This window comes from Schistocerca cancellata, chromosome 5 (genome assembly GCF_023864275.1).
Source record: "Schistocerca cancellata isolate TAMUIC-IGC-003103 chromosome 5, iqSchCanc2.1, whole genome shotgun sequence".
Classification (NCBI taxonomy): domain Eukaryota; kingdom Metazoa; phylum Arthropoda; class Insecta; order Orthoptera; family Acrididae; genus Schistocerca; species Schistocerca cancellata.
The window spans coordinates 663,969,572-663,996,383 of record NC_064630.1 but is presented as its reverse complement, the minus strand read 5'-3'; the positions used below and the strand labels follow the sequence as shown (position 1 = coordinate 663,996,383).

The 26,812-nt window shown below is 39.0% G+C and overlaps 1 protein-coding gene across 1 annotated transcript in view; it reads left to right on the top strand.

Annotated features, from left to right (window-relative positions):
• Window positions 1-26,812, top strand: part of LOC126188750 (peptide transporter family 1-like) — a 269,810-nt gene that overhangs the window by 84,529 nt on the left and 158,469 nt on the right. Inside the window, exons 5-6 of the mRNA XM_049930360.1 lie at window positions 722-996; window positions 19,579-19,661. Coding sequence (XP_049786317.1) covers window positions 722-996; window positions 19,579-19,661 — 358 coding nt within the window. The remainder of the gene's footprint in view (window positions 1-721; window positions 997-19,578; window positions 19,662-26,812) is intronic.

Below are 26,812 nucleotides of genomic sequence, written 5' to 3'. Positions count from 1 at the left end.
AGGATATTGCGGAGACATGGCTTAGCCACAGCCTGGGGGATGTTTCCAGAATGAGATTTTTACTCTGCAGCGGAGTGTGCGCTGATATGAAACTTCCTGGCAGATTAAAACTGTGTGCCGGACCGAGACTCGAACTCGGGACCTTTGCATTTCATGGGCAAGTGCTCTACCGCTCCGCTGCAGAGTGAAAATCTCATTCTGGAAACATCCCCCAGGCTGTGGCTAAGCCGTGTCTCCGCAATATCCTTTCTTTCAGGAGTGCTAGTTCTGCAAGGTTTGCAGGGGAGCTTCTGTAAAGTTTGGAAGGTAGGAGATGAGGTACTGGCAGATTAAAGCTGTGAGGACGGGGCGTGAGTCGTGCTTGGGTAGCTCAGTCGGTAGAGCACTTGCCCGCGAAAGGCAAAGGTCCCGAGTTCGAGTCTCAGTCCGGCACACAGTTTTAATCTGCCAGGAAGTTTCAACAAGGTATGTAATTGAACGACCTATTCCGACAGATACCCAAATAATTCACTTTTAAAGTGTGCCATGTAGCACTGTTTCATTTTTTGTGTAAGTTGTCATAACCACTGATATGTAACAGCCTACATTACATTATATGTAAGACAGTTTCTCATTTGCATAATCAAATGAAAGTAGTGAATTTTCTAAGATTAATATTACATGCTAGTATTTTTGAATCTGTTATAAAAGCTGACTTTTTGTTTGTCAACCTTTCTTTCAGATCATGTTCATTGATTGGACTGTTACTTGTAGCTGTTGGATCAGGTGGAATAAAGCCTTGTGTTGCAGCATTTGGAGGAGACCAGTTCCACTTGCCAGAGGAAGAAGAACTGCTTGACAAATTTTTTTCCTATTTCTACTTCAGCATTAATTTTGGTGGATTCATTGGAATGATATTTACACCCATTTTACGCAAATCATTTATGTGCTTTGGAGACGATCAGTGCTATGCAGTTGGATTTGGGTTCCCAGCTCTACTTGTCATATTGTCATTGTGTAAGAAACATACCAAGTATAATTACTGAAACTATTTTTAAAATAATTAATAATAAGGCAGTTGATTTCAGATGAATTTAAGTAAGATCTCATCAGGGACATTATATTCACAGTATCTACTATTTTGTAGGAGACAGTGGAGAATATAACAGAATGCCTAACAAACCGACTACATTGAGGACAATACTCCAGTGTCGATTTATACCAAGAAGTTTAGAATGCAAAGAATGATAATGAGCCTTCAGTATGCAAATAGTTTTCTATATTTTCCTGCATATGGGTTGCCAACATTACTATTGTATTAAAGAGAGCTGTTACATTTGAATGGAGAGATATTATGTTGCCAGAAAATGTATGTAGAGGAGTTGTTTAAAGCTAGATGTTTCCTAAAGAATTTCAAAAATATACATTTGAGAATCAGAGTTTGTTGACATTTGGTAGTTCATTAGACATATTTCAGTAAAAGCAAAAGACCACACCTGGCATTTAGAGATCAAAAACACTGTTAGAAGGCAACACAGACTTAAATTATTTTTCTTAAGTCTCCCTCACTGACATACCATGGTCTACAGATCTTAGCAGGAAGGAATATCTTCATTGGTGTGCAATAACCCAGTAAGTACGACAAAACATATGTTGGGGACTTTACAGTATACTATAATAACAAATACCATGATTATATGCATGCCAGATCACCAAAATAGAAGTAAACCAGTAATGAAAAATTCTGAGTGAAATGTAATTAGTAGTATAAGGATAAACAACTATTCACTGTCTAGAAATATTAGGAATGAGAGGCATACAACATATATTGATGACTGAAGCTCACGTAACTTCCAGAGCCACTCCTCTCTCTCTCTACTGATGTGTCTCAGTCAGACTACACCACCAGACATGAGGCACATGGAAGTCCTTCGAGAGTAGGGAACAAATCAAGACATGAATTAATAGAGAGAAGTATCAGTAGGAAATAATTCTTATAGCCTGTATTACTTATAAAAGCTATATACAAACCTCTACATCTACATACACACTCTGCAAACCATTGTTACAGTGCATGGCAGAGGGAACTTAGATTAGGACCACAAGTTTCTTCCCATTCCACTTATGTATGGGTCTTGGGAAGAATGACTACTTAAACGGTCCCGTACTCACTGTGATTAGACTAATCTTGTCTTTGTAGTGCCTTCAGGAATGATACGTAGCATCTGAAGCATATTCCTAGATTCTTCCTTAATATTGGTTCTTGAACTTATGTAAGAAATCGTTCATGTGATAAATGACATCCATTCTTAAGTGTTTGTCAATTCATGTTTTTCAGAATTTTGATGATGCCCTCCTATGATGAAGAAGAACGTCTAATTGTTCATGCTGTCTTTTTTTGAATGTGTTCAATATGAAGTGTAAATCCTCTTTGCTACGGCTTCTGCACACTGGAGCTATATTCTAGAATGGGTTGCAGAAATGTTTTGTAATTAGTCTCCTCTGCACCCTGACTGCATTTTCACAGGAACCTACTAGTGAACCATAGTCTGCACAACTGCTTTGCGCACAACTGAGGAGCCTACTTGATCGTTCCACTTCGTATACTTACAAACTGTTACACCCAGGTATTTTATGAGTTGGTTGTTTTCCAGTTCTTATTTGTTGATGCTGTAATCATCGGGTACAACTTTTTTGTACTTTGTGATTTGTACAAATTTCTGAACATACAAAACAGGTTCTCTGTCTTTACACCACTTTGGAATCTCATCAAGATCTAGCTGAAATTTTGTGCAGTTTTTCTTCTTATAGTACTTCACTGCAGGAAATCAAAGTAATGCAAAAACAGGTACTTTCAAGAAAATGCTTTATTGAAGGTGCTGATACTGGACTACTATCATTAAAATTATTTTTCTTATGTGTATTTGCTGTTAATTCTACTGAGTAAATGTCTTTCATCATCAATGTTTAAAGTAAAGATTAATCAAATGTACACAAATATGGAGGAAATAAGTTCACTATTTCCATCTGTAATTTTACAACAATGATTGGGAGATGGAACAAAGGTTGCAGTGTTAACTGTAGCATCATCTGTAGTCAACAATACAAAAATGCATCAGTTAATGAGACTGTGTTCTCTTATTTGTGTAACATTAAATAACTTTAAACCAAAAGCTTTATTTTTAATTCACAATTGAAGAATAGTTTCAACCACTCTTCAGATTTTACATTTTTAATCAGTTTTGTAAAATCTCAAGGGTGGTTGAAATTATTCTTCAACTGCAGGTGCAACCACAAGAGAGGGGTATCTGCTGAGAGGCCAGGCAAATGTCTGGTTTCTGAAGAGCATCAGCCTTTGAAGTAGTTGCAGGGGCAACAGTCTGGATGATTGACTGATCTGGCCTTGTAATGTTAACCAAAACGGCCTTGCTGGGCTGATACTGCAAACGGCTGAAAGCAAGAGGAAACTGCAGCCGTAATTTATCCCGAGGCATGCAGCTTTACTATATGGTTAAATGATGATGGCATCCTCTTGGGTAAAATATTCTGGGGGTAAAATAGTCCCCCATTTGGATCTCCGGGCGGGGACTACTCAGGAGGAAATCGTTATCAGGAGAAAGAAAACTGGCATTCTACGAATCGGAGCATGGAATGTAAGATCGCCTAATCAGGCAGGCAGGTCAGAAAATTTAAAAAGGGAAATGGATAGGTTAAAGTTAGATATTGTGGAAATTAGCGAAGTTTGGTGGAAGGAGAAACAAGACTACTGGTAAGTACAAAGGCTTATAAGTACAAAATCAAATAGGGGTAATGCAGGAGTAGGTTTAATAATGAATAAAAAAATAGGAGTGTGGGTGAGCTACTACAAACAGCATAGTGAACGCATTATTGTGGCCAAGATAGACATGAAGCCCATGCCTACTACCGTAGTACAAGTTTATATGTCAACTAGCTCTGCAGATTATGAAGAAATTGATGAAATGTATGATGAGATAAAAGAAATTATTCAGGTAGTGAAGGGAGATGAAAATTTAATAGTCATGGGTGAATGGAATTCGACAGTAGGAAAAGGAAGAGAAGGAAAAGTAGTTGGTGAATTTGGAATTGGGATAAGGAATGAAAGAGGAAGCCACCTGGTAGAATTTTCCACAGAGCATAACTTGATCATAGCTTACACTTGGTTTAAGAATCATGAAAGAAGGTTATATACATGGAAGAGGCCTGGAGACACTGGGAGGTTTCAGATAGATTTATATAATGGTAAGAGAGAGATTCAGGAAGCAGGTTTTAAATCGTAAGACATTTCCAGGGGCAGATGTGGACTCTGACCACAATCTATTGGTTATTAACTGTAGACTAAAACTGAAGAAACTGCAAAAAGATGGGAATTTAAAGAGATGGGACCTGGATAAACTGAAAGAACCAGAGGTTGTACAGAGTTTCAGGGAGAGCACAAGGGAACAATTGACAAGAACGAGGGAAAGAAATAAAGTACGAGGGAAAGAAATACAGTAGAAGATGAATGGGTAGCTCTGAGAGATGAAATAGTGAAGGTAGCAGAGGATCAAGCAGGTAAAAAGACGAGGGCTAGTAGAAATCCTTTGGTGACAGAAGAGATATTGAATTTAATTGATGAAAGGAGAAAATATAAGAATGCAGTAAATTAAGCAGGCAAAACAGAATACAAATGACACAAAAATGAGATCAACAGGCTAGGGGTAAGATAGACACTGGCTACAGGAAAATTAAGGAGACCTTTGGAGAAGAGAGAACCATTAGTATGAATATCAAGAGCTCAGATGGAAAACCAGTTCTAAGCAAAGAAGGGAAAGCAGAAAGGTGGAAGGAGTATGTAGATAGTCTATACAAGGGAAATGTACTTGAGGGCAATATTATGGAAATGGGAGATACGATACTGCGTGAAGAATTTGACAGAGCGCTGAAAGATCTAAGTTGAAACAAGGCCCCGGGAGTAGACAACATTCCATTACAACTACTGATAGCCTTGGGAGACCAGCCATGACAAAACTCTACCATCTGTTGAGCAAGATGTATGAGACAGATGAAATACTCTCAGACTTCAAAAAGAATGTAATAATTCTGATCCCAAAGAAAGCAGGTGTTGAAAGGTGTGAAAATTACTGAGCTATCATTTTAATAAGTCACAGCTGCAAAATAATAACACAAATTCTTTGCAGATGAATGGAAAAACTGGTAGAAGCCAACCTAGGGGAAGATCAGTTTGGATTCTGTAGAAATGTTCGAACATGTGAGGCAATATGGATCCTACAACTTATCTTAGAAAATAAATTAAAGGAAGTCAAACCTAAATTTCTAGCATATGTAGACTTAGCGAAAGCTTTTGACAGTGTTGACTGGAATACTTGCTTTCAAATTCTGAAGGTGGCAGAGGTCAAATACCCAGGATGGAAAGGCTATTTATAATTTCTACAGAAACCAAATGGCAATTATAAGAGTTGAGGGGCACAAAAGGGAAGCAGTGGTTGAGAAGGGAGTGAGACAGGGTTGCAGCCTATCTCAGATGTTATTCAATCTGTACATTGAGCTAGCAGTAAAGGAAACAAAAGAAAAAATTGGAATAGGAATTAAAATCCATGGAAAAGAAAAAGTTTGAGGTTACTGACGAGATTGTAATTCTGTCAGAGACAGCAAAGGACCTGGAAGAGCAGATGAATGAAATGGACAGTGTCTTGAAAGGAAGATATAAGATGAACATCAGCAAAAGCAAAATGAGGATAATGGAACTAAGCCAAATTAAATCAGACGATGCTGAGGGAATTAGATTAGGAAATGAGACCTTTAAAGTAGTAGATGAGTTTTGTTATTTGGGGAGCAAAATAACTAATGATGGTTGAAGCAGAGAGGATATAAAATGTAGGCTGGCAATGGCAAGGAAAGCATTTCTGAAGAAGAGAAATTTGTTAACATTGTGTATAGATTTTAAGTGTCAAGAAGTCGTTTCTGAAAGTATTTGTATGGAATGTAGCCATGTATGGAAGCGAAACATGGACAATAAATAGTTTAGACAAGAAGAGAATAGAAGCTTTCAAAATGTGGTGCTACAGAAGAATGCTGAAGATTAGATGGGTAGATAACATAACTAATGAGGAGGTACTGAATGGAATTGCAGAGAAGAGGAATTTCTGCCACAACTTGACTAGAAGAAGGGAACGGTTGGTAGGACACATTCTGAGGCATCAAAGTATCATCAATTTTGTGTTGGAAGGAAGTGCGCAGGGTAAAAATCATAGAGGGAGACAAAGAGATGAATACACTAAGCAGATTCAGAAGGATGTAGGTTGCAGTAGGTACTTGGAGATGAGATGAAGGAGTTTGGACAGGACAGAGTAGCATGGAGAGCTGTATCAAAACAGTCTCTGGACTGAAGATCACAACAACAACAGTCTGTTTTACAGCCTTGCACATGGAGTTTCTATGAATCTCTCAATTTGCAGTGTTATCCCCAGAGCTGACAGTGGCCCCTTAGTTCGGAGTTTACTTTGAAGGTTCTGTGACAAACTAGGCTGCAGCAAGGAGTCAAGAATCATAAGCTTTGTCTAAATGGATCCGGTGTACTACACATCAGAGTCTTCTACGCAGGTAGATGACTGTGTGTAGGGTACACTCAAGGTTTTTGTTAATATTAGGTGACTCTCCACCCAGCCAAGATAATGACAGCAGTAGAAGACCAGAAGCACTAGTGAAAGATCCAAAGGAATGCCCGCCACAGTTAACTGCCGAAGCATTCAAAACGAAGTCCCATAGTTTGTAGGGTTGTCGAAAAGCAGTGAAGCTCATGTAATACTAGATGCAGAAAGCTGGTTGAAGCCTGAAGTGATAACATTGAGACTTCAGGGGAAAATTTAAGCATACATTATTAGGACACCAGGTGTGAGATGGGGGTGAGATACCTGTTGGAGTGGACAAGAAACTCAAATCTAGCAGGGTAGAATTTGAAGCTGCATGCAAGATGGTTTGGGCAAGACTCAGTGTCAGGGATGGGCATAAAATCGAATCCTCCTATCGACCTCCTCATGTAACTGAAATCTTTAGAGAAAACTCACTTCGCTAATGCATAAAACTATAAACTGGAATGATTACAGTTTTGTTAGTGTTGTGTATGACAAGACATTTTTTGAAACATTATTAAATTAAATGCCTCCTCTGGAAACTACAGGAGAAGGTCATAAAAGAATGCATAATAATTTTATTACAAAAAAGTTTAGTATAGTAGAAGTCGGTTTGGTTCAAGTATAGCCATCTTCAGACTGCTGATTTCAATTCCACATTTGTCCCAAAGTGTGGGCTGGCAGGAAATTTTTTTGTGGGACCAGACAGATGAAAGTCCAATGGTGCAAGATCTGGAATGTGTGGTGGACACAGGAGCACCTCCCACCCGGGAGCAGCAACATGGGGGTGAGCATTGTCATGAAGAAGTCTGACTCTGTTAGCATTAATGCTGTGGCAATTCTCATGAAGGGCATGACGCAACTTAGCCAAGTTTTAACGTAGGCTGCAGCATTCACTGTCATCCTGTTCTCAGGAAAGTCCACCTATAACACCCCTTGCATGTCCCAGAACAGTGTCAAAAGCACTTTCCTAGCAGATTGAGTCACTTGTGGAGGAACCAACATGTCTCCTTTCCATAGAGGTTTTCTTGGATTCAGGCATGTAGTGATATGCCCACGATTCTTCACCAGTGATGATTCTTTTCAGAAAGTCATGACCTTCTGTGGCATAATGAATTAAGTGATCCAAGCTTGTCATCATTCACTGACCTATCAGATGAGATGAGAAGGAAAGAAGTCTAGGAAGTCTCCCCTGACCAGGAAATTGGGCGACTTTGCTGGACTCTTCCCCTTTCCTAAACCTTACCAGCCCTTTTCTTCACCCCTCTTCCTTCAACATTTCTGCCAAAAGGAGCCACTGGCTCCGTAAACTTTCAAATATAAGGTGAACATAAAGTCCGGGAACACTTTCAATTATTTATTGCACAAGAACCAAACATTGTAAAGATATCAAACATATGTCATTTTGAAGAGAAACCCTGAAAACTTTTTCATGTATACCGCCACAGCATGGTTTGGTAATTTGCTGATAGTCAGGGCTAGTTGCAAATATGGTGAGTTCATGTGCGAAGGGAGCTTTCTGTGTGTTGGAGTTCAAGAAAAACAAGTGTGCTACAGCTGTTCAACAGTTGTTTAGAACCAAGTACAGTAAGACGCCACCCCCAGGAAGGTCATTTACCACTGGCACAACAAATTCGTTATGATGGGTTGCTTGTTCCCAGCAGAGAGAAGCAGATGTCCCAGTCCGAGTGAAGTGAATGGGGAACGTGTAAGAGACACATTCATAAGCAGTCCAAAGAAATAAGTGCATTGTGCATTCCGTGAACTCAAAATGGCTCCAATGACAGAGTGGAAAGTCCTGCGACAGAAGCTGTCTATGAAACCATTCAAATTGGAGCTAGTGCAGAAGCTCAATAATGGTGACAAAGACAAGCGTTTTGAGTTTTTTTGCAGCTGCAACAATTGAATGAGGGTGGAAATGGCATTTTTGGTCACTTAATTTTTAGCGACGAAGCCACTTTTCACACTAATGGGAAAGCGAACAGGTATAATTGTCAAATCTGGGGTACAAAGCATCCACATGAATGCATTGAATTTGAGCGTGATTCCCCAAAAGTAAATGTTTTTTGTGCCTTGTCACATCGAAGACTGTGCGGGTCATTCTTCTTCACTGAGACACTGTCACTGGATATTCCTACTTGGACATGTTGCAGCAATGGCAGATGCCTCAAATGCAATCTGACTCTCCCATCATCTTTCAGCAGGATAGGGCTCCACCCCATTTTCATCGTGAAGTTCGTGGGTACCTGAACACAGAGGGGCCTCATCGGTGATCAGCTGGGCTACAGAAGGCGGCAGCTGTTTCATGAAATGGTCTCCCCAATCACCAGATCTCACTCCATGTGACTTTTTTCTGTGGGAACACATTAAATATCTGATTATGTACCGCCTCTACCATGTGATGTAGCAGAGATCCGAGAGAGAATACGGGAAGTGACTGCCAGAGTTGACAATGCCATGCTCGGACGGGTAGGGCATGAATTCGATTACCGTACTGATGTCTGCCAGGTCACTCATGATTTGCATATTGAATGTTTGTAAAAAAACTTTCAGAGTTTCTCTCAAAATGCAGTATGTATGACATGTGTACAATGTCTAATTTTTGTGCAATAAATAATTGAAAGTGTTCCCAGACTTTGTGTACACTCTGTACATTCTTGGTGATATTGGTTATATGGGAATTAGGCTGTGGTATAAGGCATTATTCTCTACCTAACATTTCGTCTTCCAATGCTGGAGGCACCATTGGAGGCTTTGATGACTCAGAAAGCAGTTACAGTCTCAAACAAGCTCGATAAGCTGCACTGTGTGTATGTATTCACACAATGGTCGGTTATGATGTCATCTGACTGATGCCTAAGGTGTGGAGTTGCACCTATGTGTGTCATGGAGCTTGCAGTAGGGAAGAGTTGGTGCCATTTGTTCAATTTAGCACTGAGGACCACAAATTGTCCTGTTCAAGTCCTTCTTTTCTGTTACTGTTGCTTTTATGCTTTTGAATTTCTATGGCTTCTCTGTACATCCTAGTGTCATAAAGAAAACGAGCAGTCTATGATCAAATACACTCTGGTCATATGTGAAATATACCAGTGGCGGAACAATAAGTGGCTTTGTTGTATAATAGCAGTAGTAATGTTACCAACAACACCTCTAAAGCAGAGTTACGAAACACTGTTTTCCAAAATCCTGTCAAAAATTAGATGTTGCAAATATTTCAGAATTTGAAGTGAGAACACCTGCCGAAGTGAGAAATTTTGAAGTGGATACTCTGGATTTATTGAAGAAACTTAGACCACTTAATAAAAGAAACTCTTCTGGTGCAGACTGTATACTAGTGAGATTTATTTTGGAGTATATTGAAGAAATATCTCCATTTTTAGCACCAACACAACCATACCTTCAACAAAGATCTGTACCTGAAGACTGGAAAGTTGCACAGGTCACACCAGTATACAAGAAAGGAAATAGAAGTAGTCTTCTGAATTATAGACCCATATCATTGACATCAGTTTGTAGGTTTTTGGGACACATAATGTGTTCCAACACTAAAATGTACCTTGAAGAAAATGACCTATTGACACACAAACAATGTGGATTTAGAAAAATGTCCTTCTTGCAATAAACTGTCTCTTTATTCACTCAAAGTAAAAGGCACTATTGACAGGCGATCTCAAGTTGATTCCATATTTCTAGATTTCCAGAAGGCTTTTGACACTGGTCTCACAAGCAGCTTCTTATCAAATTGTGAGCCTACGGTGTATCATCTCTGCTGTGCGACTGAAAGGTCATAGTTTGCAGTAATGGATGAGAAGTCATCTAGTGAAACTGAAGTTACATTTGGGGTCTCTAAAAAGTGTTGCAGCACTCTGTTATTCTTAATCTATCGATTTACATTACAATGTGAGCAGCACTCTTAGATTGTTTGCAGATGATGTTGTTGCTTACCATGTAGTAAATCATCAGGCATTTAAAAAAAGTTACAAAATTGTTTTGACAACATATCTACATGGTACAAAAAGTGGCAATTGGCCCTGAACAATAAAAAGTGTTGGATTCTCCACATGAGTATTATAAAAATCCTGTCACATTTTGGTTACATGTTAAATTACACAAACATGAAGACTGGTGGTTCAACTAAATACCCAGGAATTGCACAAACAACTTAAACTGGATCCATCACATACAAAATATTGTGGAGAAGGTGAACCAAAGATTGTGTTTTATTGGCAGAATGAATTAGAAGATATAACAAATATACTAAAAAGGCTGCTTAGATTACATTTGTCCATTCTCTTCTGGAGTATTGTAGTGCAGTATGTGGTCCTTACTAGATAGAATTGACAAAGGACTTCAAAAAAGTTCAAAGAAGAATAGTTCATTCTGTAGTATCACAAAGTATGGGATAGAGCTTCAAAGATACGATTAGTGAGCAGAGGTGGCAGGCTTTATAACAAGTATGTTTTACATTATGTCTAGACCTTTCCAGAAAATGACAATCACGAGCTTTCTCCTCTGATTGTCAGAACATTTTGTCGGCTCCCACATACATACATGTGATGAAATGATCATCATTATAAAATATGAGGAGTTAAGAGATTGCAAGAAAAGCTTTAGGTGATTTTTCCCACATGCTATTTAAGAGTGGAGTGGCAGAGAAATAGTCTGAAAGTCTTTCTTTGAAACCTTTGCAAAACACATAAGTGTGAATTGTATATTAATCATATAGATGTTTATGTGTGTTATATTAACTAGAATTACATAAGAATTTTCTGTGACCCGTAAAAATCTCCTGGCATCACCTAAAATAAACAATAATGTTCAGTGTTGTAATAAAATCAATTTGGTAAATAGTAAAACTTCCTGGCAGATTAAAACTGTGTGCCGGACCGAGACTTGAACTCGGGACCTTTGCCTTTTGCGGGCAAGTGCTCTACCAACTGAGCTATCCAATCATGACTCACGCCCTGTGCTCACAGCTTTACTTCTGCCAGTACCTTGTCTCCTACCTTCCAAACTTTACAGAAGCTCTCCTGCGGACCTTGCAGAACTGCACTCCTGAAAGAAAGGATATTGCGGAGACATGGCTTAGCCACAGCCTGGGGGATGTTTCTAGAATGAAATATTCACTCTACAGTGGAGTGTGCGCTGATATGAAACTTCCTGTCAGATTAAAACTGTGTGCCGGACCGAGATTCGAACTCGGGACGTTTGCCTTTCGCGGGCAAGTGCTCTACCAACTGAGCTATCCAAGCTTGACTCACGCCCCATCCTCACAGCTTTACTTCTGCCAATACCTCATCTCCTGCAGACCTCTCCATCTTACTCATATTTAATTTTATGTGGTCATTCCACTTCAAATCATTCTGTGTGCATACTTGTAGATTTCATTGAAGTAACTGCTTCCAGTGATTGTTCTGTGGTCTCGTAACCATACAATAATGGCTCTTTCTATCTATGTATAAGCAGTATATTACATTGGTTGCTGCATCAACTCTGTATACAATAACATCGTCTGTGAAAAGCCTGATGGAGTTTCCATTGGTGTCCACTAGCTCGTTATATATATTGTGAAAGGTAAAGATCCTATAGCACCCCCTTGCCTTACGCCTGAAGTACTTGTAAGTGTGAAGACTTCTCTCCATTGAGAGTGATGTACAATGTTCTGTATGCTAAAAGATCTTCTATCCAATCACATAGTTGGTCTGATATTCTGTCCACTTGTATTTTGCTCATTATGTGGCAGTGCAGAACTGTATTGAACACCTTCCATAAGTCGAGGAACATGGCATCTACCTAGATGCTTGTGTCTAGTGCTCCCTTTCATTGAACATTATTTTCAGAACCAATTTAATACAGGTGCTGCTGTTTATTGTTTTTGTGCTGTGTGCTGTTGGGATACAGTATCTAATTATGGATAAGGATCCATCCACTAGCATTATGGTAAGTTAAAATTATGTAAATGCTACTATAATTACCTAATTACTTATCTAGACCAGTTTAATGTTGGCACTTGAGTCATTATTTGGAGACTAGCAGAAATTTGCAGTTGCAATACTTAAGTATTTCACAAGGCAGCATAGCGGTAAATATCATTACAAATACCATTAAATTAAAATCAGTCCATAAAAATACATGTGAATTTGCCATTGTCACCCAAAAATCACATTGATCAACAAAAATATCACCCAGATGTTGACGGTTGCATTTCTTTAAAAAAAAATTGTTAAATACTCTATCATTAGTAGCACAAATGGCAAAATATCGGCAATCTAGTTACCCAGGAAGTACTCAGTTATGAAAAACAGTTCCATTACAGATCACTGCGGAGGTGTTTGTGGAGATCAGAAGGGGTACGTGATGACAGCGCATTCTATAGTTCATTTTTAGACAATTTTTTTCAACAGTCTGCATGCATTCGTCTGAGTCGACTGCGTCTTGCATCACCAACCTCCCCTTCCCCACCATTGTCCAGATCTACTTACACTCTTGTAATACTATAACAACTGAAAACAGCAATTCTGTGCACAATTAAATCTTTAAATATATGTGCAGTCATGCACCAGACCTGCAGAATTAAAGGAACAACATACATTACCGGAATGCCATTTTTGTTGTAATGCATATTATTTTATTTTCAAACAATGTACAACAACCATACGTTGTTAATTCTGCTGTGACCAAGGTAGCTCTGCATTTTGAGCTGCTGAGATAGCAATCCTTGGATTAAGGAGGAGGGGCAGTTTGAATCCACCAGACGGCAACATTGAAAATGGTTTTCTGTGATCTCCCATTTTCAGTTTACGCAAATGCTGGGGTTGATTGCTCAGTATACTGCATAGCCAATTCTTTCTGAATACCTTTCTTTCCTGACACATTCCAATAACCTTGAAGATGCAGCCCCTCTGCTTAACTGAAAAGAACTCCATTGAAGGTGAGCTGAGCATCTCCTTGGAGACTCCCAGCACTAAAAGCCACATGATAAGTAAATAATAACCCAAATTCTCTGTGATTAAAATCATTCATAAAAATACAATTGGATTTGTCTGTGTTGCCCAGAAATCACATTGATCAACAAAAATATCGCGCAAATGGTGATGGTTGCATTTCTTTAAGAAATTTGCTTAACATTCTATCATTATTAGCCCATATGGCAAAATATCACCCCATTTGATCAACATGGAGGTGCTCAATTTTGAAAATCAGTTCTGATACAGAACAATGGGAAAGGGTTTGTGGAGAGCGGAAGGAGAACTGAAATCTTTGCCTGAGCAGACTAATTCACAGGTAAATAGCACTGTTTAGCATAATGGTCCACTCACACATGACGCTTAAGAGCTGTCACGTGCTGCCAGCTCACCCTTCCTGCATGATGCTGTAGTACAGCATTGTATTACTCTTAAATGAAACTACTGTGCATATCATTGTTAGCTGGCTCACCATCTTCTGCTTACGGCTGATCATGACAGAAGTTGTCAGCCAACATCAGGCCTTAAAACATCGGGCCTTCTTCTTAAGTCCCCATTTCATCAGCTGCCTTCAGTCACTGCATGAAGTCCTGACTCCTGGCCACAGCTTGCTCCACTGTGCACTGCTATGCCATTATGCTGCACCATTTCAATGCAGCCCTCTCGTCTCATTGACTCTAAACATGAAACAGAAGCAAAATGTCATTAGTTTTCGCTAGCTGTTACATTATGGCTGCTGATGGGTCTTTTTAGCCCACAGTTTATGTATACATTGCTGCATATTGAGATGTCTTTATGTAAACCCCCTTCTTCAACATAAACCTATACAAATTTAAAGTATTGTAACAGTGTTAATTTCTGGTAGTTGCCCATAATACATGACGTATAAAATTTTTATACATAATTATTCCTTTTGTATTTATCCCTTGGTTGTGTCTCCTTCACTGTTCTTTTATGATATTTTCCGTCTTCTTCCACTTCTGCAGCTTTCATGCATCGTCATTTCTTCTTGGTTATATCTTTCAATGCTTGTGGTATTGGATATGTAGGTACAAGATAAGTTCATGAGGTTTTATTTTGCTTCCTTCATGGCAATCATGTCATCATTCCTGATTGGCAAAACTTATTTATACCATATTTCATCTAATATTTCTGTTAAACTTCCTGTTCCTTCTATTGCAAGCTTGTTATATCATTAAATTTATTACAAATCTCACCTCAGAATAGTTCAGCTTCTTATCATGTGTATTTCAGAATTCCATTGTTTCAGTTACTGCTCATTATTTGCAGATACAGGTACTGGTTATCTACAAGAATAACCCAGAAAACTCAGCTTACTTTACCATACAGATGACTTCCAGAACTAATTATTTATTCTAATATTTTGCCAATATAGTTTAATGTGAATGAATGGATTAATTATCACTTTCTCTTTTAATATATGTTTTCCTCTCTAAACTAGCTTGTTCTTCATTTAAAGTTTTCTTCATATGATTCACATTGTTTACCACCATTAGCTGCTTGTGGCCTACAGATTTCACATCTCTGAACTAAAGGGAGATTCCATTGTTCTCACTGATTAGCTGCTTCATGCCCATTCTCTGCCTCTCCACTTCGTATTCTTCTTCAATTGGACCATGGCCTTTCTTCTCTTCCATGTCTGCTGCATCCAAACTGATATCCACTGCATTTACTTTTCCTTTTGTGCTTCATTGAGGATTCTTTTCTTCAGTCTGCCCATACTGAAGACCTTACTTAACAGGTTTGACAGTCTCTTTATGCACTTTTGCTATATGAACTTTGTCTTTTGTCACATCACTATTTCTACACCCTTGCCTATTAAGCAGCTACATATACATGTTTGATCAGCATACATATTTTACATTCCTGTTCTGCTGCAATCTCCAGTGTCACTATTATTATTCTTGTTTGATAGCTGCCTTCTTTGCGTGGGTGTCCTTGCACTGTTCAGCATACTACGCTTAGTTCATCATCTGTGTGCCTAGAAACTGATTTCTTTCATATTTTCTTTCTAATAATGTTTCCTCTTTTGGTTTTAATTTTTTATTTCTGCATCTATGTACAAATTCTGTTGGAGGTTGTTTCTTACAATCATAGTAATTTCTCTTTCAAAAGCTTCCATGTGTAGTTTATGCTTTTTTGAGTGTGCTATGTGTTTTACACTGACTGCTGCACTTCCAGTACACTTGGCTTATGCAGGTTACTTCTTGTTCCACCTAACCAGTACAATTTTGAGCTCAGTAATTTCCAGAATTTTCAATTCTTATTTCCAGAATGATGACTCTATTTCAGGTTTTTGTTTGTCAGTCTTTTTCATTGCTTCTTTTAGTTCTGATTTCACTTCTAGTTTGAATTCTTTGTTTTTTTCTCCTGCTTTTTGTTTGCAATCTCATTTCTGTTCAACCATTCCATTTCTTTGAACAACTTTTCTGTGTACCTAATTTTTCATCTGTTAAAGATTTAATTCTTTTTTAAACTTTATTCAGTACCTAGTGAATGTCAAGGTACTACCAGGTTAACTTACATGAAGTTTTTGACACTGTTTGTAACAAACTGCAGCAATTCTAACTCTGTGCCTACATCAATGATTTAATTATTCACCTACAGAACTTGTGACACTTTGTTTATTTTCTGCTACTGATATGTATACGTGCTGTGATGTGGTGTCTGCAGGATCCATATTTTTGTCACACAGTCCACACTCTTTTCTCCTCTTATTTCTTGTTTCTTCTAGCATTTGGCTCTGGCAGTTTGGAACAGTTTATCCACTTGTTTCATTTGAGGGTCATCATATCTGAAAGTGGAACTATGCTAGAGTATAGATGTAGGTTGTTTCTTTTTTCTCATAATTTAACTGTGATATGTACTCAACAATTCATTTGGACCTGGAATGTACAGTTTATGCTTTTGAAATATTCAGTTTCAGAGCATTATTATTTATCCTAGTTCAAAATTCTTGAAGAGTTTGCTTAGTATTTTGTGCCGGTTCTGTGTTCTTTATATTGGAAAATACTGCTATTGAGCTGTTTCTGAGGTTCCCTTACATGGCCTGTTGTTTATGAACTATTTCATTCAGTCACTCATTAACATTTGTAGGTCATCATATCTGTAGATGAAATAGTTTGGTCACATCAAAGGGATTTACATGTGAGCCTCCTCCTATTTTGATTACAAAAAGTTTGGGCTATTTTTGTGTCAAAATCAACAGACATCGGACTGAATATATATGACACAATTCAGAACCGTGCACTTACTGACACTTATCCTATCAGAACTTCTACTATTTCTGCCTGATATTACCCGCCAAAATAATAAAATAATTATATATTTCTGTGATTTGAACTTGGTTTAAAGAAATATTGAATTTTATTATTCTAACTAGCTCCATATTAAAGTCAAAGTCACTCAGGTAGCACAGTTCTTTCGAGTTTACCATTGCATTTCAGTACTTTACAATCAGTTTGATTATATATGCTTTCCTCAATGATTAAATTACCCCAGTCATACACTTTTACATTTGATTGCATGCATCACTCACACCTACAACCTACTTGGTATGCTGTCTATAGCCAGACTTCAGCTGTTTCATTTTGTCTCAGTTTGCCTGGAAACAATATTAAATTACATATATTAGTATTTCAACAAACTATTTCACTTTTGCAATGGAAAATCCAGGATAAAGTGTAACAATATTATGAAAAGGATGGTTACTACTCACCATTTCGCAGAGATGCTGAGCAGCTGATAGGCACAACGAAAAGACTGTCAGAAAATGAGCTTTTGGCCAACAAGGTCTTTGTTGGAGGTAGAACATACACACAAAGGCACGTGCGTACACACGCACTTGACCCAACACACACACACACACCTTCTGCTTGCTCATGTATAAAATATTCCACACTGCCATAAATTCCATTTTTAAGTGCTTTTTAGTGTTCAGTATTATGGTTTTTAGCTTGTAAACCTTGAATTTGGACTGTATTTCATTGATAAGCTTTAAAGCCATGTATACAGGGTATTTTCAAACAAGTTAAATCTGTGATAAGACATCACCTAGTCTGATCTATGACTTGTTTCAGAAGTATATGTAAAATCAAGGTTTTTGAATCATGGTCTGCGTGACTGCATGTTGTTGGTTCCTAGCATAGCTCTAGTGATTTTTTTCTGTAGCTTTAACACACTAAGGAGGTTTGGTATTTCAACCCTCCAAAAAATATGCCATATCTATTAACTGATAAGAATGTACATGATGAACAATTTTCTTGCCAGCTAAGTCAATTTCATTATTTATAACTCTCACTACATAAACAAAATTGTTAAATCACTTCACTAAGCAATCCATGTCCATGACAAGTTTTTGTTTATAGTAACTCTAACTCTTTGTAGGGATATGAAATGGAATGACCACATAGGCTCAGTTGTGGGTAAAGCACGTGGCAGACTTCATTTTATTGTTAGAATACTGGGGAAGTGCAGGCAGTCTACTAAGGAAATTGCTTACAAATCACTTGTGCCTCTAGTTCTAGAACATAGTTCAAGTGTGTGGGATTCATACTGCATAAAACTAACAGGGGATATTGCATGTATATAGAGAAGGGCAGCATGAATGGTCACTGGTATGTTTGATCTGTGGGAGAGTGTCACAGGGATACTGAAGGGATTGAGCTGGCAGACTCACAAACTTAGGCGTAAACTATCCTGAGAAAGTCTGTTAGCAAAGTTTCAAGAACTATAAATGATAACTCTAGGAATATTCTATGACACCCTACATATCACTCACATAGGGATCATGAGGATAAGATTGACATTGAAATATACAATGGCATGTAACCTCTACCATGCAGTTCATGGTTGTTTGCAGAGTATAGATCTAGGTTGGTTCTTTGTTCTTATAATTTAACTGTGATACATATTCAGCAATTCATTTGGTTCTGGAATGTACAGTTTGTGGTTTTGAAAGATTCAGTTTCAAAGGCATTATTATTTATCCTAGTTCCAAATTCTTGAAGAATATGTTTAGTATTTTGTGCCAGTTCTGTGAGCTGTTTGCATACAGAGTTGTTTATGAGGTTCCCTTACATGGCCTGTTGTTTATGTAGTACAGGAACATTAACAGGCCTGATATGGATCCCTGGATTATACCTGCTTGTATCTCCTTCTAACCTTTTAGTTGTCTAATTACCCTCTGTTGTCTCATTTTGGAGATTTTCCATGAAAACCATAAGCAGCCAATTCAAGAATAAATGAAATACACGTTTTGCATAATGGGAATACAGGAATTCATATTTGAACATTGTATAGCTGTTTTAGTGAGGATAACTTTGTAATTGTCATTAATCAACATACATATTTATGAAATTAATTTGAAGAACTGTAAATAACTGTGAAGCAGTTGAATGTTTTCCATCATCAGTTGATTTACTTTTCAGTCTTGTGAAAATTCATCAGTACTGTGTGGTCATTGCAGTAGGAGAGGTATATTTATTTGAAATTCAAATTTTAAACCATTTTACGTCATCTAGTTGAGTGATTGTAGGATGCTGAATCTAAAACTTTCAGTTATGGTCTTAGTTAAAAAACATATAGTCATGTAATTTTCTGAAACCATCACAATCTAAGATGTATATGAAAGTATGAATGTGCAATTGATTGACATTCTTTAATTCGCACATTGTGTTTTCATTGATGTCAGAAATGTGAAACTACAACTACAGAAACAGCAGTGACAACTAACACTAATGAAAGTAATTTTACATCATGCTATTGGTCATTTATTCGATATTCTTTGTTAATGTTTTTTAACTTTATCCTACATTGCCATCAGTTGTAAAACTTCATGTGTATAAGAACGCATGAGTATCAGCAGAATGCTTTTCAGAAGAATTAATGTAGAAAAATTTTAGAATAACAGTGCTAATTGTTATTGAAGATACTAGTAAACTACTTTATTACAATTGTTTCAGATCTGTATGTTTTTGGTAAGGATCTATTCAGAATCAGATGTCCAAAGGAAAACATTATACTGAAGTTTATATGCTGTACGTATGTGAGTACGTGTTACATAATTGTTTTTATCACTTTTATATAAGATCAATTTTTAATAGCAAAACTACAATACTTCTATTTACAGTTTACTGTTTACTGTTAGATAAAGAACACCAAAGTGAATCTTTCAATCTGCAGTGAAACTTTCTGGTAGATTAGAACCTCATTTCAGACTGTAACTGCAATTTGAACTCAAAACCTTACTTGATATATTATTTGGTAAAAGCACAATTCTAGTCTTGTTTCCCAGTCTGTGCACAACTTTAATGCGATTGGAAGTTTTGAAATGGCATACAGTTCACTACAAAATGAAAGATTTATTCAGGAAACAATTCTGTGCCGTAAATTTTCTTAAAGCAAATGCTGGGATTGGCCTTGGAAGAGGGCAAAGATGATTTCCTTTCCCATCCCTGTCGAATTTGAGATTGTATTTCATCTATAATGCCCTTTTTATCGACAGGATATTAAACCCTGAACTTCTACTCATCCTTCCAATGAAAATATATGACAGGTAGAAACAGGACATGGTCAAATGCAGAGGTTGGACAAAATTATGGGAACACTGAAAGCACAACACACAGCCAAGCCTAATGGTATTGGCATTGAAAATGGCTTGCAATTGTCTCAGAATGGAAAAAAATACAGGTCCTGTGTGGTTTTCAAGGAAATTTTATACCATTCTTCCTGCAAAATAATGACAAGTTCAGGTAATGATGATGGAGATGGATAGTGATGCCTCACCCTTCTCTGCAAAGTAGACAAAAAACACTCAGTAATAGTGAGCTCTGGTGACTTTGGTGGGCAGGGCAGATGCGACAATTCATCTTTGTGTTCACGAAAGCTGTCATGGATGATGATAGTTATTTAAGCTGGGTCCTGTCATCTTGAAACACAGAATCATCATTGGAGTACAAACATTGTACCATGGGATGGATCTGATCAACAAAAGTGGTCACATAATCAATCATTGGCAGTAATGTAAGCTTGCAGAATAATCTGGAGACCCATGGAATACCATGATATGCCTACTCAAATCATCACCGCACTCCCACGTGTTTCACTCTTAGGATGTAAACTTGGCCAGAAGTTGGAAACGATGTGAAACAAGATTCATTCAACCAAATGACTTCTCTTCCATTACTCTATATTTGAGTTTTTATGGTTTCAGTGTCATGTTTTCCTGTTATGGTTATTTGCATCTCTGGTTAGTGGTTTTGGAATTCTAGGATGCCCTGCAATTCCCTGCTTATGGAGCTCCCTTCATATTGCTTTTTTAGTGGATAGATTAATAAATTTCTAACCTCGGAATCTCCTCAGGAATCATGGGCCCTGTCACAGGCTTGCATGCCTCAAAAGCATGGGGGGATCTTGTCTTGACTGCTTGGAGCACGAGGATGGTGAAAACCTCTATTAAAAAAAACCTCAATCTCAAGGTGTGCTGCTAGCTGATGAGATGCATGGCTGTTGAGGTGGAACATTCATTAGCGGGACAACCTCTGGGGACCCTGCCGCACCTCACTTTACCTAAGGCTTACTCAGCCAGGTGGGGCTCTGTTTGAGTGGGCCCTTGTTTCCCTAGCTGCTTGTGGGACCGAGATGGAACCTCGAAATCATCATCTTCTCCTTCAAGTGAAAGGGTGTACTGCCTGAGAGTAGTCACACTCAATCCTCCAAACGAATGAGGGAGGGTAGCCCTCCTGGTAACCTGCATCAGTTGAATTATAGTAACAGGGTTCAAGGAGTCATAAATCAAAATGTGTTTTTTGTCATTAGGATGAAGGAGGGGACATTTGAAAAAATTAGGCTCGGGCGGTATGCTGGAAGCCTGAAGTCTTTTAAGCAGCTGCGGAATGGTTCGCTATTGGTCAAAACTAACAGGGCAAAGCAGGTGGGACTACTTATGAAGACCAAAAAAATTTGGTGAATATGATGCAACTGTTGAACTGCATAACTCCCTTAGTCTAGAAAGGGTGTGGTTACATGCATAAACATTATGGATATCGACACAGACTAACTTAAACAGGAATGGGCATTACAGGGGATAGTGGATATAGAGCAAAGGATGTGTAGGAAAAATGGAGAAATTGAGAAGACTGCCGCCTTCACTTTGACCTTTAATTCTCCAATGTTGCCAGACCACATCATGGAAGGTTTCCTCAGACTTAGGGTTAGGCCTTTATATCTGACCCTATATTGTGCTACAAATGCCAGCATTTTGGTCACATAACGGTGAGTTGCGGGGGTGAAGCAACCTGTGGGAAATGTGGAAAGGCAGCCCATGAAGCTGGGATTGACTATCCATCTCCAGCAGTCTGCATTAACTGCTCTGGGAGCCACCTGGTCTGGAGCCGAGACTGCCCTGTTTTTGGAGAGGAACGAAAAATTCAGGAACTAGAAGTCACCAAGCGGATCCCCTATGCTGAAGCCAAAAAGGAATATAAGGTGATGAAACCTCCCTCCTTTACCACTTCTTATGCTTCCATGGCGAAGAAACCTATTCCTAAGGTCGATGCCTCAACTCCGGCATCGTCCAGTGTACAAAAATCCACCACCAGCACCTGTACTTGCATGTGTACATGTCAAGGCAAAAAGAGTAAGGATAAAGCAATCCAAGCAGCTGCCACAGAAAAGACCGCCATCCTCGAACAGACAGGGTACAGGGAAAGGTGCACGATGTTTGGGTCAAAAGCTGTCCTGAACGGTGGCAGATGCCATTCTTTCACATCTGAGTGATGAGGAGGACACCTTGGATCCAAGCAGTCCCTCCACTGCCCCTTCGCTCTACAGGTGCTTTACCTCCATGATGCAAAGATAGTGATAAATTAAAAAGAAATTGATGAAATTATTCCCATCCTACAGTGGAACTAGCAGGGTTTCAGGATGCATGTGGAGGAACTCCGTCTCTTATCTCAGGGTAGACCACTGTGTCTGTGTCTACAAGAGACTCATTTCCATCAATCGTACACCCCTGAGCTACGAGGCTATGTTCTCCACAAAAAGGATGACCTGAGTGGAGAGAGAGCTAGAGGAGGTGTAGTCAGTACTGAATACCAATCCTCACCTCTCTCACTTACAACAACTTTACAAGCACTTGTTGTATCAGTGCATCTGCATCATCCATTGACAAGATGTTCCATTTATTTGCACCCACAGTATGCACTTGATGAAGAAGCCCTAACCGACCTTATTACCCTGCCCCTTCATCCTCTGTGGTGATTTTAATGCACACAGTGTGCTTTGGGGCTCTGCAACTACCTGCCTCAGGGGTAGAGCAATTGAGAGGCTTCTCGTGTCATCATGCGCATACTTGCTAAATGCAGGACAGAGCACACTCACTTCTGCGCAGCAACTGGGTCGTTCTGTCATTGATCTCTCGCTTTGCTGTCCAGCTCTTGCTCACACTGCTCAATGGGAAGTGGTTGACGACTTGTACGGAAGTGATCACTTCCCGATATGCATTCACCTTCCAGATGGGTGGAACCTGAAAGGAAACTACTGCGATGTGTGCTTGGTAGAGCTGACTGGATACTTTATTCACATTGTGTGAATGTCGAGGCATTGGTGGATTATATTACCAAAATGATCCACCATGCCGCTTCAGCATTCATTCCACAGAACATGGAACAACAGAAGAGGTGACTTGTCCTTTGTGGAGTGCTAAATGCTGCTCCGCAATCAGGACCAGGCATGCAGCTCTGCAATAGGTCCACATGTTGGCCAACTGCAAAGAGTCTTGCAGCCTTTCAGGTTGTGAGGGCAAAGTGTTGACTAATTATCTGAGAGAGCAAAAAGAGGTCTTGGCAACAGATCCTGAACACCATTAATCGTTCCACCATTAGTTCCGTTGTTTGGGAGACCATCAGGAGAATTTCTGGGAGAGGAGGCAGGTACCCATGGCTGCTATAATGGAGAATGGCACTCTCCAAACCAATCAACGAGGCATTGCCCAGACTATGGTGGCGTATTTTGCCACAGTTAATGCAACAGCCAGTCAGGGTCCAGGTTTCCAGTGCCACAGAGTGGTTACACCTCTGATGAAAATTGCAACTGCCCATTTTCCATGTGGGAGCTGGATTCTGCATTGTCTGCGGCTCATGACACATCCCTTGGTCATGACAGGATCCATTATGGTGTGCTGCGGCACCTCACAAGGCGAAACAAAGATATCCCCCTCGCACTTTATAATGCCATTTGAGCATCAGGTCACTTTCCCAACTCGTAGCGTGAGGCAATTTTAATTCCTCTTTTAAAACCTGGGAAAGACCATACATGCCCAAGTACCGTATTTACTCGAATCTAAGCCGCACTCGAATCTAAGCCACACCTAAAAAATGAGACTCGAAATCAAGGAAAAAAATTTTTCCCGATTCTAAGCCGCACCTGAAATTTGAGACTCGAAATTCAAGGGGAGAGAAAAGTTTTAGGCCGCACCTCCAAATCGAAACAAAGTTGGTCCATTGTAATATGAGACACAATTTAGGTCGAATGAATGACGATACAGCTACAGTAGTTTTGTTCGAGTCGTAAGCTTGGCAGTTAAGCTTTACCAGGTAGCCATTGCTATGCGTCAGGTGCTCCATCTGTATTTATATGGGTACCTTTCCTTTTTCTTGTACTTCGTCTGGTTTGAATTGATTGTTTATTTTTCTTTGATCTGATAAGCGCCGTTCTCTTTGTTATAGGTTTTTACATCACTCTAAGCTGAAAATGCATTACTGTACTGTGTCATGCACTGTTTGTCGCATTCTGATACTGAGTGTTTACGGCCTGTCGCCGCTTTCACCATGGCTTGCTTTTGTGCACGCTACCGCCGCTTACAATTTCTTTAAAAAAAAAAAAAATCGTCTCATTAGTGAAACAATGGCAAGAAACTGCTATTTGTTGTTACTTACACTGCTGCTTACTTTGATAATGATCAACAAGAACTAAATAATATAGTGCGTATGATAGAAGTTCTGAACAAGAGTTTAGCAAAAATTTTTCTCCGTTTGAAAATCCTTGCACACACCTCTTTAGTACATAACATTCTGCACAGAAATTAGAGTCATCTTAGATTTAAAAATCTAATCAATTGCCGTGCTTCATTTTGACTGTATCACTATTAGGCATAAGAATAATACGAATATAAACATGACATGACATGATATGTATATTCTTCCGCGTTTGCTGTTGTCTCAATCTTAGTTTCGTAGTTTATTAGGCAGACAGGATTTAAATGAGATAGCAGCAAATATGAAAGAATGCATGGCAAACTGTTTATATTCGTATTATTCTTACGGTGAAGAGAATACTGCGTGTGATTCACAATTCATAAAAGTTCGTATTAGCAACTATCTCTTCTCGCAGGTAGGAAAAAATTCAGAATGTAGAGTTGGCCATATTGACAAACATCCCAAACAGTCTTGCCAGTCGGATTTTCGTAGTACATTGAAATGCTGCTACATTCGAAGATGAACAATACGGAATCTGTATTTACTTCGTTGGATAATGTATGAAAATGCAGTGGTCAAAATTTGGGGCGGTGAAAAAAAGCTCCTCTTCCACCTTTTTTTTAAAATTTATTTACTGACGCAGAGGTTTTGGCGCCGGTATTTATCTTTGGGCCTGTAAAGCAAGTCTGTGTAGCACTACATATATTCGACGGCAAATGTTAGTTGTGGCGGCACCTACCAACATTTTTCAGAACTTCCGCTTACTTTGCACAGTTTTTTGGATTACAAAAAACCGGAAAAAAGTGCGGCTTGGATTCGAGTAAATACGGTAGTTACCATAGTGTTTCCCTCACTAGCTGCATGGGGAAGACCTTGGAGCAGATGGTCAACTGCAGCATTGTCTGGATATTAGAATCCAAGCAACTCCTTAGTCGCTTTCAATATGTGTTCAGATGGCATCGCTCTACCTCTGATAACCTTGCCCTCCTGGAGGTGGCTATACAACAGGCTTTCCTATGCCAGCGTCATCTTCTAGGTATATTTTTTGACACTACTTGGAGGCATCTTATCCTGGAGCAGCTGCATGAATGGTGTTTTCGTGTTTGTCTTCCCATTTTTATTCATTCGTTCCTATCGCCATGATATTTTGGATTCTGAGTCAGTGATATCCTGTCTAATCACTTTGAGCAAGAGAATGGTGTCCCTCAAGATAGCATTTTAAGCGTGACTGTCTTTGTCATAGCTGTTAACAGCATTACATTAATAGTGAAAAGTCCTGTCCGTTGTTGTTTGTTTTTGGATGACTTCTCTGTGTTTTGCTCTTCTTCAAGCCTTGCAACGACAGCACGTCAGTTGCGACTAACTCTGCAACATTTGGATGAAGAGACGCAGAATTGTGGTTTTATGTTTTCTACTGAGAAGTCTGTGTGTGTTCTTTTTAACCATTCTCATTCCATTTTAAACTTTCCTGTCCTTACTTTTAAAGACACAGTGAGGTTCCTGGGCCTCGTGTTTGACTCTAAGCTTATGTGGTTACCACATCTTAAGGACCTGAAAAAATGGCCAGTTAAGGCTTTAAGTATTTTAAAATGTCTTAGCCACAGTACATGGTGAGCAGACAGGACTTGTCTGCTCCAGTTTTGCAGGGTATTTGTGTGTTCTCAACTCGATTATGGGTGCATGGTGTATGGGTCTGTCAGACCCCCTTATTTAAAGATGTTGGATGTGATGCACCATGAAGGGATTCAATTGGTGACTGGGGCACTCAGAACAAGCCCCATACCAAGCTTCTGTGCAGAGGCTGGTGAACTGCCAGTTCACATCAGGCAACAGCTACTTACAGTGCATCAGCCATATAAAACACTGTCCAAACCATACACACCCACCCACCTACCATACCATTGCTCAGCCTTCACTGGAAAGGCTTTTTCATAATTAACAAAAGGCAACTAGGCTCTATGAGATTCGTGCACAGGATTGCCTTCTAGAGATGGATGTGGCGAGTCTTCATGTTTTACATTGTGGTGGGAGCAGATTTCCACCTTGTCTTTTCCAGAGGCCCAGACTTATTTTAGACTTCATGAATTTTAAGAAAGACCACAAGTCAGATTTTACATTTCACTCTCTATTGTTTAACATTTTAGATATACATCACTGTTTCACAATCGTGTACTCTGATGGCTCCAAGCAAGGGAATTCCTTTGGCTGCTCTGTCATGTTC